The sequence below is a fragment of the Panulirus ornatus genome, chromosome 29 (genome assembly GCF_036320965.1).
Source record: "Panulirus ornatus isolate Po-2019 chromosome 29, ASM3632096v1, whole genome shotgun sequence".
Lineage (NCBI taxonomy): Eukaryota > Metazoa > Arthropoda > Malacostraca > Decapoda > Palinuridae > Panulirus > Panulirus ornatus.
Genome location: NC_092252.1, coordinates 24,651,390 through 24,666,860, shown reverse-complemented (window position 1 = coordinate 24,666,860; position 15,471 = coordinate 24,651,390). Strand labels below are relative to the sequence as shown.

The following is a 15,471-nucleotide window of genomic DNA, read 5'->3' as shown; positions in this document are numbered from 1 at the left end:
CAAGGCCCCCAGAATTTTCGCCCCCTCCCCCACCCTATGATCCACTTCCGCTTCCATGGTTCCATCCGCTGCCAGATCCACTCCCAGATATCTAAAACACTTCACTTCCTCCAGTTTTTCTCCATTCAAACTCACCTCCCAATTGACTTGACCCTCAACCCTACTGTACCTAATAACCTTGCTCTTATTCACATTTACTCTTAACTTTCTTCTTCCACACACTTTACCAAACTCAGTCACCAGCTTCTGCAGTTTCTCACATGAATCAGCCACCAGCGCTGTATCATCAGCGAACAACAACTGACTCACTTCCCAAGCTCTCTCATCCCCAACAGACTTCATACTTGCCCCTCTTTCCAAAACTCTTGCATTTACCTCCCTAACAACCCCATCCATAAACAAATTAAACAACCATGGAGACATCAGACACCCCTGCCGCAAACCTACATTCACTGAGAATCAATCACTTTCCTCTATTCCTACACGTACACATGCCTTACATCCTCGATAAAAACTTTTCACTGCTTCTAATAACTTTCCTCCCACACCATATATTCTTAATACTTTCCACAGAGCATCTCTATCAACTCTATCATATGCCTTCTCCAGATCCATAAATGCTACATACAAATCCATTTGCTTTTCTAAGTATTTCTCACATACATTCTTCAAAGCAAACACCTGATCCACACATCCTCTACCACTTCTGAAACCACACTGCTCTTCCCCAATCTGATGCTCTGTACATGCCTTCACCCTCTCAATCAATACCCTCCCATATAATTTACCAGGAATTCTCAACAAACTTATACCTCTGTAATTTGAGCACTCACTCTTATCCCCTTTGCCTTTGTACAATGGCACTATGCACGCATTCCGCCAATCCTCAGGCACCTCACCATGAGTCATACATACATTAAATAACCTTACCAACCAGTCAACAATACAGTCACCCCCTTTTTTAATAAATTCCACTGCAATACCATCCAAACCTGCTGCCTTGCCGGCTTTCATCTTCCGCAAAGCTTTCACTACCTCTTCTCTGTTTACCAAATCATTTTCCCTAACCCTCTCACTTTGCACACCACCTCGACCAAAACACCCTATATCTGCCACTCTATCATCAAACACATTCAACAAACCTTCAAAATACTCACTCCATCTCCTTCTCACATCACCACTACTTGTTATCACCTCCCCATTTGCGCCCTTCACTGAAGTTCCCATTTGCTCCCTTGTCTTACGCACTTTATTTACCTCCTTCCAGAACATCTTTTTATTCTCCCTAAAATTTAATGATACTCTCTCACCCCAACTCTCATTTGCCCTTTTTTTCACCTCTTGCACCTTTCTCTTGACCTCCTGTCTCTTTCTTTTATACATCTCCCACTCAATTGTATTTTTTCCCTGCAAAAATCGTCCAAATGCCTCTCTCTTCTCTTTCACTAATACTCTTACTTCTTCATCCCACCACTCACTACCCTTTCTAATCAACCCACCTCCCACTCTTCTCATGCCACAAGCATCTTTTGCGCAATCCATCACTGATTCCCTAAATACATCCCATTCCTCCCCCACTCCCCTTATTTCCATTGTTCTCACCTTTTTCCATTCTGTACTCAGTCTCTCCTGGTACTTCCTCACACAGGTCTCCTTCCCAAGCTCACTTACTCTCACCACCCTCTTCACCCCAACATTCACTCTTCTTTTCTGAAAACCCATACAAATCTTCACCTTAGCCTCCACAAGATAATGATCAGACATCCCTCCAGTTGCACCTCTCAGCACATTAACATCCAAAAGTCTCTCTTTCGCACGCCTGTCAATTAACACGTAATCCAATAACGCTCTCTGGCCATCTCTCCTACTTACATAAGTATACTTATGTATATCTCGCTTTTTAAACCAGGTATTCCCAATCATCAGTCCTTTTTCAGCACATAAATCTACAAGCTCTTCACCATTTCCATTTACAACACTGAACACCCCATGTACACCAATTATTCCCTCAACTGCCACATTACTCACCTTTGCATTCAAATCACCCATCACTATAACCCGGTCTCGTGCATCAAAACCACTAACACACTCATTCAGCTGCTCGCAAAACACTTGCCTCTCATGATCTTTCTTCTCATGCCCAGGTGCATATGCACCAATAATCACCCACCTCTCTCCATCAACTTTCAGTTTTACCCATATTAATCTAGAATTTACTTTCTTACATTCTATCACATACTCCCACAACTCCTGTTTCAGGAGTATTGCTACTCCTTCCCTTGCTCTTGTCCTCTCACTAACCCCTGACTTTACTCCCCAGACATTCCCAAACCACTCTTCCCCTTTACCCTTGAGCTTCGTTTCACTCAGAGCCAAAACATCCAGGTTCCTTTCCTCAAACATACTACCTATCTCTCCTTTTTTCACATCTTGGTTACATCCACACACATTTAGGCACCCCACTCGGAGCCTTCGAGGAGGATGAGCACTCCCCGCGTGACTCCTTCTTCTGTTTCCCATTTTAGAAAGTTAATACAAGGAGGGGAGGATTTCTGGCCCCCCGCTCCCGTCCCCTCTAGTCGCTTTCTACGACACGCGAGGAATACGTGGGAAGTATTCTTTCACCCCTATCCCCAGGGATAATATACATATATATATATATATATATATATATATATATATATATATATATATATACATATATATATATATATATATATATATATATATATATATATATATATATATATATATATATATATATATATATATATATATATACATATATTTTCTTTTTCATACTATTCGCCATTTCCCGCCGTAGCGAGGTAGCGATATATATATATATATATATATATATATATATATATATATATATATATATATATATATATATATATATATATATATATATATATATATATATAACAGAAGTGGATGGAACAAGGAGAAGGGAGAGACCGAATTGGAGATAGAAGGATACAGTGATAAAGATTTTGAACGACCAAGGCCTCAACGTGCAGGAAGGTGAAAGACATGCACGGGGTTAGTCAAACTGGAACGATTTGGTATACTAGGGACGTCGTGCTGTTGATGGACTGAACCAGGGTATATGAAGCTGCCGGGGGAAACCATGGAAAGGTCTGTAGGCCCTCTATGTAAATAGGAGACTGTGGTTTCGTTGCATTACACATGACAGCTAGAGAATGGATGTGAGCGGATGAGGCCTTTCTTCGGCAGTTTCTAGCACTAATTGGCTAACACAGTAAGTGGCGGACAAGTATGAAGAAATGTGGGTATTAGATGAGTGGAATGAAATGAGTGACGAAACTGTAAATGTGTACAACAGACATAAGTTTGAAAAGTTGTATGACGGTAAAGAGAGTTCCAGAGATGGGAGCCCCACGAGTGTAGAACTCCTTCCCCGCTGAATACAAAAGGTAATTACACAAGATTTTGACGCTGTACCTCGTCAGTGTCGACTATGAAGCAGGCTTTACAGGAAGGAATACGGGAAGACTGGATAAAAGATGACCTTAGTAGAAGTCTGCAGGTTAAATGCGAGTTCTTGAAATAGGCTGAGGTCACCAGTGGGGTGCTCTAGTGACGATTGCTCTCCGTAATGTATGTAAATGACCTGCCTGACGGACTGGACACGTGCCTGAACGTGTTTGCAGAATACGCTGGGATCGTGGGAGACCTAGAGAATGATGATGGTTGCATCAGCTTACATGGGATCCTGGACAAAATTGGTCTACAAATGGTTAGTGAAATTCAGTGAGGACGGGATGCTGTGATAGGCGGCCTTAGTGCGATTATGATCTAGTAGGAAATACGCTGCAGAAATCTACGTGTGAAAGGAAACCGTAGCCGGAGTTTTGCTGGCAAATATTAGGTCTGCATCTCGGTACATGGATAAAGAATGGTTTGGTAAGATATTCATACCATCTGTTATTCTAAAATTGAATTATGCTTCTCAGGAAGACTAAAGATCGAAATAAGAGGGTCCAGAGGAGAGCATAAGATGGTATCAGAGTCAAAAAAGATGAGTTCCGATGGGAGAAGAGAGGAGATACGATCACAGCCATCAGGTCAGGTCGACAATGATCGGGTGAGACGCGGTATCAGAATAACCAGACTATGTCAAGTAGTTAGGCAACAAGATTCATAGAAAGGACGTCAAGGAGTTCTGCTACAGCGGATAGTTGAAGTATGACATCGAGGAAACTTAATGTCGGCTGTATATAAAAACTTTAAAGGTTGCTTGATAATAGAGTTAGAGAGATGGGGTCCCATGAGCGTAGAACTTTTCTTATATTGTACACAAAGGTAAATAGGCAATGACACACCTGTGGACTCCTTGGAGCGTAACTCCGAGATCGCGGGTGAGGAGTCTGTTGCTGAAGTAGAGGTGCTGCTCCCAGCCGGTGACGTGGGCGCCAGCCGCTCCTCCGTGGGCCGTCCTGGACACCTCAGGCACGACAGCCTCCAGCCTGCCCCGCACGCCCTCCGTGTACACCCACCAGTCCCAGTCACGCCCACTCTAAGTAAACACCACAACACTTGTATTAGACAACTTCATCAGGACTCTCGCACTCATCTGTCACTTGATTATGGATATATTTCGTTTGTGAACAAGTCTCATTCGTACTGACGTCTCATTCGTAGTAACGTCTCATTCGTAGTAACGCCTCATTTTAGTAACGTTTCAACCGTAGTAACGTCTCATTCGTAGTAACGTCTCATTCGTAGTAACGTCTCATTCGTAGTAACGTCTCATTCGTAGTAACGCCTCATTTTAGTAACGTTTCAACCGTAGTAACGTCTCATTCGTAGTAACGTCTCATTCGTAGTAACGTCTCATTCGTAGTCATGTCCTCATTCGTAGTGATGTTTCATTCGTAGTCATGTCCTCGTTGTTATACCTCATTCGTAGTGATGTTTCATTCGTAGTCATATCTCATTCGTAATCACATCTCACATATTCGGCCATGTTTCATTGGTGGTCTGCAGACCTAAGTAACAAATGAATATGTAGAGATATAATGAACGTTGCTGGCAGGGAACACCACTTCATTAGGTCACCTCCATCTTAAGAAACACGCCATTGTTGCTAAAATGAATCACCGAGGGAGCAGAATACCTCATATATAGCACCGAAGTCAAAGGAAGACCAAACAAGACTTGTGGCGGCAGTGAGCTCATAAAAGCCAAAAGACTTGGGTTGCTCTGCGAACTCTAAACGGCGTGTTAAACTATCATTGTATGAGGTACTCTGCACAGCAAGGCTGGCTGCATACCACCCCAGCCAGGACGAAGAACATCAGAACTTACCATAGAGTTCCAGTGGGCAGAGGTGATAATGCTGTGTATTTGGAAAGATTAAACTCCGAGAAATTTGTAAGACCTTCAGCATCGAGTCGAAAAGACCCACTCACTGGTAACGTAAGAAAGAGGATGATTCAAGATGTTATCTCATCTGATTTAGGATGATGTGACCAACCGTTGGCTCTATGGCTGATGGGCTGAGTGGAGCTCTCTCTCTCTCTCTCTCTCTCTCTCTCTCTCTCTCTCTCTCTCTCTCTCTCTCTCTCTCTCTCTCTCTCTCTCTCTCTCTCTCTCTCTCTCTCTCTCTCTCTCTCTCTCTCTCTCTCTCTCTCACTGAGCGTCATGGCACTGTAACTAAGCTATGCAAATCCTCGAATTACAATATCTTCTCTTTTCAGTAAGATGGCCTTTCAATCAACCTGTCTTCCTTAGTCAGGTGGGGAATTCTGTGGTTCTTGTTTCATAACCCAGTGTCTTGCCTGAATCGGAGTCATGAATATAAATATATATATATATATATATATATATATATATATATATATATATATATATATATATATATATATATATATATATATATATATATATATATATATATACATATATATATATATATATATATATATATATATATATATATATATATATATATATATATATTTATATATATATATATATATATATATATATATATATATATATATATATATATATATATATATATATATATATATATATATATATATATATATATATATATATATCCCTGGGGATAGGGGAGAAAGAATACTTCCCACGTATTCCCTGCGTGTCGTAGAAGGCGACTAAAAGGGGAGGGAGCGGGTGGCTGGAAATCCTCCCCTTTCTTGTATTTTTTAATTTTCCAAAAGAAGGAACAGAGAAGGGGGTCAGGTGAGGATATTCTCTCTAAGGCCCAGTTCTCTGTTCTTAACGCTACCTCGCTAACGCGGGAAATGGCAAATAGTATGAAGAAAAAAAAAAAAAAAAAAAAAAAAAAAAAATATATATATATATATATATATATATATATATAGGGTGTTTTGGTCGAGGTGGTGTGCAAAGTGAGAGGGTTAGGGAAAATGATTTGGTAAACAGAGAAGAGGTAGTAAAAGCTTTGCGGAAGATGAAAGCCGGCAAGGCAGCAGGTTTGGATGGTATTGCAGTGGAATATATTAAGAAAGGGGGTGACTGTATTGTTGACTGGTTGGTAAGGTTATTTAATGTATGTATGACTCATGGTGAGGTGCCTGAGGATTGGCGGAATGCGTGCATAGTGCCATTGTACAAAGGCAAAGGGGATAAGAGTGAGTGCTCAAATTACAGAGGTATAAGTTTGTTGAGTATTCCTGGTAAATTATATGGGAGGGTATTGATTGAGAGGGTGAAGGCATGTACAGAGCATCAGATTGGGGAAGAGCAGTGCGGTTTCAGAAGTGGTAGAGGATGTGTGGATCAGGTGTTTGCTTTGAAGAATGTATGTGAGAAATACTTAGAAAAGCAAATGGATTTGTATGTAGCATTTATGGATCTGGAGAAGGCATATGATAGAGTTGATAGAGATGCTCTGTGGAAGGTATTAAGAATATATGGTGTGGGAGGAAAGTTGTTAGAAGCAGTGAAAAGTTTTTATCGAGGATGTAAGGCATGTGTACGTGTAGGAAGAGAGGAAAGTGATTGGTTCTCAGTGAATGTAGGTTTGCGGCAGGGGTGTGTGATGTCTCCATGGTTGTTTAATTTGTTTATGGATGGGGTTGTAAGGAGGTAAATGCAAGAGTCTGGAAAGAGGGGCAGGTATGAAGTCTGTTGGGGATGAGAGAGCTTGGGAAGTGAGTCAGTTGTTGTTCGCTGATGATACAGCGCTGGTGGCTGATTCATGTGAGAAACTGCAGAAGCTGGTGACTGAGTTTGGTAAAGTGTGTTGAAGAAGAAAGTTGAGAGTAAATGTGAATAAGAGCAAGGTTATTAGGTACAGTAGGGGTGAGGGTCAAGTCAATTGGGAGGTGAGTTTGAATGGAGAAAAACTGGAGGAAGTGAAGTGTTTTAGATATCTGGGAGTGGATCTGTCAGCGGATGGAACCATGGAAGCGGAAGTGGATCATAGGGTGGGGGAGGGGGCAAAAATTTTGGGAGCCTTGAAAAATGTGTGGAAGTCGAGAACATTATCTCGGAAAGCAAAAATGGGTATGTTTGAGGGAATAGTGGTTCCAACAATGCTGTATGGTTGCGAGGCGTGGGCTATGGATAGAGATGTGCGCAGGAGGATGGATGTGCTGGAAATGAGATGTTTGAGGACAATGTGTGGTGTGAGGTGGTTTGATCGAGTAAGTAACGTAAGGGTAAGAGAGATGTGTGGAAATAAAAAGAGCGTGGTCGAGAGAGCAGAAGAGGGTGTTTTGAAATGGTTTGGGCACATGGAGAGAATGAGTGAGGAGAGATTGACCAAGAGGATATATGTGTCGGAGGTGGAGGGAACGAGGAGAAGAGGGAGACCAAATTGGAGGTGGAAAGATGGAGTGAAAAGATTTTGTGTGATCGGGGCCTGAACATGCAGGAGGGTGAAAGGAGGGCAAGAAATAGAGTGAATTGGAGTCATGTGGTATACAGGGGTTGACGTGCTGTCAGTGGATTGAAGCAAGGCATGTGAAGCGTCTGGGGTAAACCATGGAAAGCTGTGTAGGTATGTATATTTGCGTGTCTGGACGTGTGTATGTACATGTGTATGGGGGGGGGTTGGGCCATTTCTTTCGTCTGTTTCCTTGCGCTACCTCGCAAACGCGGGAGACAGCGACAAAGTATAAAAAAAAAAAAAATATATATATATATATATATATATATATATATATATATATATATATATATATATATATGTGTGTATTTCAGAAGTGGTAGAGGATGTGTGGATCAGGTGTTTGCTTTGAAGAATGTATGTGAGAAATACTTAGAAAAGCAAATGGATTTGTATGTAGCATTTATGGATCTGGAGAAGGCATATGATAGAGTTGATAGAGATGCTCTGTGGAAGGTATTAAGAATATACGGTGTGGGAGGAAAGTTGTTAGAAGCAGTGAAAAGTTTTTATCGAGGATGTAAGGCATGTGTACGTGTAGGAAGAGAGGAAAGTGATTGGTTCTCAGTGAATGTAGGTTTGCGGCAGGGGTGTGTGATGTCTCCATGGTTGTCTAATTTGTTTATGGATGGGTTGTTAGGGAGGTAAATGCAAGAGTTTTGGAAAGAGGGGCAAGTATGAAGTCTGTTGGGGATGAGAGAGCTTGGGAAGTGAGTCAGTTGTTGTTCGCTGATGATACAGCGCTGGTGGCTGATTCATGTGAGAAACTGCAGAAGCTGGTGACTGAGTTTGGTAAAGTGTGTGGAAGAAGAAAGTTAAGAGTAAATGTGAATAAGAGCAAGGTTATTAGGTACAGTAGGGTTGAGGGTCAAGTCAATTGGGAGGTGAGTTTGAATGGAGAAAAACTGGAGGAAGTGAAGTGTTTTAGATATCTGGGAGTGGATCTGGCAGCGGATGGAACCATGGAAGCGGAAGTGGATCATAGGGTGGGGGAGGGGGCGAAAATTCTGGGAGCCTTGAAGAATGTGTGGAAGCCGAGGACATTATCTCGGAAAGCAAAAATGGGTATGTTTGAAGGAATAGTGGTTCCAACAATGTTGTATGGTTGCGAGGCGTCGGCTATGGATAGAGTTGTGCGCAGGAGGATGGATGTGCTGGAAATGAGATGTTTGAGGACAATGTGTGTTGTGAGGTGGTTTGATCGAGTGAGTAACGTAAGGGTAAGAGAGATGTGTGGAAATAAAAAGAGCGTGGTTGAGAGAGCAGAAGAGGGTGTTTTGAAGTGGTTTGGGCACATGGAGAGAATGAGTGAGGAAAGATTGACCAAGAGGATATATGTGTCGGAGGTGGAGGGAACGAGGAGAAGAGGGAGACCAAATTGGAGGTGGAAAGATGGAGTGAAAAAGATTTTGTGTGATCGGGGCCTGGACATGCAGGAGGGTGAAAGGAGGGCAAGGAATAGAGTGAATTGGAGCGATGTGGTATACCGGGGTTGACGTGCTGTCAGTGGATTGAATCAAGGCATGTGAAGCGTCTGGGGTAAACCATGGAAAGCTGTGTAGGTATGTATATTTGCGTGTGTGGACGTATGTATATACATGTGTATGGGGGTGGGTTGGGCCATTTCTTTCGTCTGTTTCCTTGCGCTACCTCGCAAACGCGGGAGACAGCGACAAAGTATAATAAATGAATAAATAAATGTATTTCCCACGTATTTCCTGCGTGTCGTAGAAGGCGACTAAAAGGGGAGGGAGCGGGGGGCTGGAAATCCTCCCCTCTCGCTTTTTTTTTTTTAACTTTCCAAAAGAAGGAACAGAGAAGGGGGCCAGGTGAGGATATTCACTCAAAGGCCCAGTCCTCTGTTCTTAACCCTACCTTCCTAACGCGGGAAATGGCGAATAGTTTGAAAGAAAAGATATATATATATATATATATATATATATATATATATATATATATATATATATATATATATATATATATATATATATATATATATATATATATATATATATATATATATATATATATATATATATAAATATGTATCCTCTACCACTTCTGAAACCACACTGCTCTTCCCCAATCTGATGCTCTGTACATGCTTTCACCCTCTCAATCAATACCCTCCCATATAATTTCCCAGGAATACTCAACAAACTTATACCTCTGTAATTTGAGCACTCACTCTTATCCCCTTTGCCTTTGTACAATGGCACTATTCACGCATTCCGCCAATCCTCAGGCACCTCACCGTGAGTCATACATACATTAAATAACCTTACCAACCAGTCAACAATACAGTCACCCCCTTTTTTTAATAAATTCCACTGCAATACCATCCAAACCTGCTGCCTTGCCGTCTTTCATCTTCCGCAAAGCTTTTACTACCTCTTCTCTGTTTACCAAATCATTTTTCCTAACCCTCTCACTTTGCACACCACCTCGACCAAAACACCCTATATCTGCCACTCTCTCATCAAACACATTCAACAAACCTTCAAAATACTCACTCCATCTCCTTCTCACATCACCACTACTTGTTATCACCTCCCCATTTGCGCCCTTCACTGAAGTTCCCATTTGCTCCCTTGTCTTACGCACTTTATTTACCTCCTTCCAGAACATCATTTTATTTTCCCTAAAATATATATATATATATATATATATATATATATATATATATATATATATATATATATATATATATATATATATATATATATATATATATCTTCATTTTTTTTTACTTTGTCGCTGTCTCCCGCGTTTGCGAGGTAGCGCAAGGAAACAGACGAAAGAAATGGCCCAACCCACCCCCATACACATGTATATACATACGTCCACACACGCAAATATACATACCTACACAGCTTTCCATGGTTTACCCCAGACGCTTCACATGCCTTGATTCAATCCACTGACAGCACGTCAACCCCGGTATACCATATCGCTCCAATTCACTCTATTCCTTGCCCTCCTTTCACCCTCCTGCATGTTCAGGCCCCGATCACACAAAATCTTTTTCACTCCATCTTTCCACCTCCAATTTGGTCTCCCTCTTCTCCTCGTTCCCTCCACCTCTGACACATATATCCTCTTGGTCAATCTTTCCTCACTCATTCTCTCCATGTGCCCAAACCATTTCAAAACACCCTCTTCTGCTCTCTCAACCACGCTCCTTTTATTTCCACACATCTCTCTTACCCTTTCGTTACTTACTCGATCAAATCACCTCACACCACACATTGTCCTCAAACATCTCATTTCCAGCACATCCATCCTCCTGCGCACAACTCTATCCATAGCCCACGCCTCGCAACCATACAACATTGTTGGAACCACTATTCCTTCAAACATACCCATTTTTGCTTTCCGAGATAATGTTCTCGACTTCCACACATTCTTCAAGGCTCCCAGAATTTTCGCCCCCTCCCCCACCCTATGATCCACTTCCGCTTCCATGGTTCCATCCACTGCCAGATCCACTCCCAGATATCTAAAACACTTCACTTCCTCCAGTTTTTCTCTATTCAAACTCACCTCCCAATTGACTTGACCCTCAACCCTACTGTACCTAATAACCTTGATCTTATTCACATTTACTCTTAACTTTCTTCTTCCACACACTTTCCCAAACTCAGTCACCAGCTTCTGCAGTTTCTCACATGAATCAGCCACCAGCGCTGTATCATCAGCGAACAACAACTGACTCACTTCCCAAGCTCTCTCATCCCCAACAGACTTCATACTTGCACCTCTTTCCAAAACTCTTGCATTCACCTCCCTAACAACCCCATCCATAAACAAATTAAACAACCATGGAGACACCACACACCCCTGCCACAAACCTACATTCACTGAGAACCAACCACTTTCCTCTCTTCCTACACGTACACATGCCTTACATCCTCGATAAAAACTTTTCACTGCTTCTAACAACTTGCCTCCCACACCATATATTCTTAATACCTTCCACAGAGCATCTCTATCAACTCTATCATATATATACATATATATATATATATATATATATATATATATATATATATATATATATATATATATATATATATATATATATATATATATATATATATATATATATATATATATATATATATATATATATATATATATATATATATATATATATATATATACATATATATATATATATATATATATATATGAGTCCACGGAGAAAATGAAACACGAAAAGTTCCAAAGTGCACTTTCGTGTAATAATCACATCATCAGGGGAGACACAAAAGAGAAATATAACAGTCAGCTTCGTGTCTTCGTATATCAACTGACTGTTATATTTCTCTCTTGTGTCTCCCCTGATGATGTGATTATTACACGAAAGTGCACTTAGGAACTTTTCGTGTTTCATTTTCCCCGTGGAGTCATAGGAATATCTTGATCAAGCGCAAAATTGTGATCCTTTCCAATATATATATATATATATATATATATATATATATATATATATATATATATATATATATATATATATATATATATATATATATATATATATATATATATATATATATATGTATATATATATATATATATATATATATATATATATATATATATATATATATATATATAGATAGATAGATAGATAGATAGATAGATAGATAGATAGATAGATAGATAGATAGATATAGATATATAGATATGTATATACGTATATATATATATATATATATATATATATATATATATATATATATATATATATATATATATATATATATATATATATATATATATATATATATATATATATATATATACATATATATATATATATATATATATATATATATATACATATATATATATATATATATATATATATATATATATATATATATATATATATATATATATATATATATATATACATATATATATATTTCTTTTTCTTTCAAACTATTCGCCATTTCCCGCGTTAGCGAGGTAGCGTCAAGAACAGAGGACTGGGCCTCTGAGGGAATATCCTCACCTGGCCCCCTTTCTATGTTCCTTCTTTTGGAAAATTAAAAAAAAAAAGAAAAAAAGGAAATGATGATCCCTGGGGATAGGGGAGAAAGAATCTTCCCACGTGTTCCCTGCGTATTGTAGAAGGCGACTAAAAGGGGAGGGAGCGGGAGGCTGGAAATCCTCCCCTCTCATCATATATATATATATATATATATATATATATATATATATATATATATATATATATATATATATATATATATATATATATATATGTATATATATATATATATATATATATATATATATATATATATATATATATATATATATATATATATATATATATATATATATATATATATTTATATTTATTTATTCATTCTGCTTTGTCGCTGTCTCCCGCGTTACCGAGGTATCGCAAGGAAACAGACGAAAGAAATGGCCCAACCCACCCCCATACACATGTATATACATACACGTCCACACACGCAAATATACATACCTATACATCTCAATGTACACATATATATATACACACACAGACACATACATATATACCCATGCACCCAATTCACACTGTCTGCCTTTATTCATTTTCATCGCCACTTCGCCACACATGGAATACCATCCCCCTCCCCCCTCATGTGTGCGAGGTAGCACTAGGAAAAGACAACAAAGGCCCCATACGTTCACACTCAGTCCCTAGCTGTCATGCAATAATGCCCGAAACCACAGCTCCCTTTCCCCATCCAGGCCCCACACAACTTTCCATGGTTTACCCAAGACGCTTCACATGCCTTGATTCAATCCACTGACAGCACGTCAACCCCGGTATACCACATTGATCCAACTCACTCTATTCCTTGCCCGCCTTTCACCCTCCTGCATGTTCAGGCCCCGATCACTCAAAATCTTTTTCACTCCATCTTTCCACCTCCAATTTGGTCTCCCACTTCTCGTTCTCTCCACCTCCGACACACATATCCTCTTGGTCAATCTTTCCTCACTCATTCTCTCCATGTGCCCAAACCATTTCAAAACACCCTCTTCTGCTCTCTCAACCACGCTCTTTTTATTTCCACACATCTCTCTTACCCTTACATTACTTACTCGATCAAACCACCTCACACCACACATTGTCCTCAGACATTACATTTCCAGCACATCCATCCTCCTGCGCACAACTCTATCCATAGCCCACGCCTCGAAACCATACAACATTATTGGAACCACTATTCCTTCAAACATACCCATTTTTGCTTTCCGAGATAATGTTCTCGACTTCCACACATTCTTCAAGGCTCCCAGGATTTTCGCCCCCTCCCCCACCCTATGATTCACTTCCGCTTTCATGGTTTCACATCCATCCTCCTGCGCACAACTCTATCCATAGCCCACGCCTCGCAACCATACAACATTGTTGGAACCACTATTCCTTCAAACATACCCATTTTTGCTTTCCGAGATAATGTTCTCGACTTCCACACATTCTTCAAGGCTCCCAGGATTTTCGCCCCCTCCCCCACCCTATGATTCACTTCCGCTTTCATGGTTCCGTCCGCTGCCAGATCCACTCCCAGATATCTAAAACACTTTACTTCCTACAGTTTTTCTCCATTCAATCTTACCTCCCAATTGACTTGACCCTCAACCCTACTGTACCTAATAACCTTGATCTTATTCACATTCAATCTTAACTTTCTTCTTTCACACACTTTACCAAACTCAGTCACCAGCTTCTGCAGTTTCTCACATGAATCAGCCACCAGCGCTGTATCATCAGCGAACAACAACTGACTCACTTCCCAAGCTCTCTCATCCCCAACAGACTTCATACTTGCCCCTCTTTCCAAAACTCTTGCATTCACCTCCCTAACAACCCCATCCATAAACAAATTAAACAACCATGGAGACATCACACACCCCTGCCGCAAACCTACATTCACTGACAACCAATCACTTTCCTCTCTTCCTACACGTACACATGCCTTACATCCTCGATAAAAACTTTTCACTGCTTCTAACAACTTGCCTCCCACACCATATATTCTTAATACCTTCCACAGAGCATCTCTATCAATTCTATCATATGCCTTCTCCAGATCCATAAATGCTACATACAAATCCATTTGCTTTTCTAAGTATTTCTCACATACATTCTTCAAAGCAAACACCTGATCCACACATCCTCTACCACTTCTGAAACCACACTGCTCTTCCCCAATCTGATGCTCTGTACATGCCTTCACCCTCTCAATCAATACCCTCCCATATAATTTACCAGGAATACTCAACAAACTTATACCTCTGTAATTTGAGCACTCACTCCAGTTGCATCTCTCAGCACATTAACATCCAAAAGTCTTTCTCTCGCGCGCCAATCAATTGACACGTAATCCAATAACACACCCTGGCCATCTCTTCTACTTACATACGTATACTTATGTATATCTCTCTTTTAAACCAGGTATTCCTAATCACCAGTCCTTTTTCAGCACATAAATCTACTAGCTTTTCACCATTTCCATTTACGACACTGAACACCCCATGTACAC

At 40.1% G+C, this 15,471-nt stretch overlaps 1 protein-coding gene across 1 annotated transcript in view; it reads right to left on the bottom strand.

Moving 5' to 3' along the window:
• The window catches only part of LOC139758207 (protein O-linked-mannose beta-1,2-N-acetylglucosaminyltransferase 1-like), a 221,241-nt gene that overhangs the window by 74,635 nt on the left and 131,135 nt on the right, over nt 1-15,471 (bottom strand). The window contains exon 11 of the mRNA XM_071679450.1: nt 4,350-4,543. Coding sequence (XP_071535551.1) covers nt 4,350-4,543 — 194 coding nt within the window. The remainder of the gene's footprint in view (nt 1-4,349; nt 4,544-15,471) is intronic.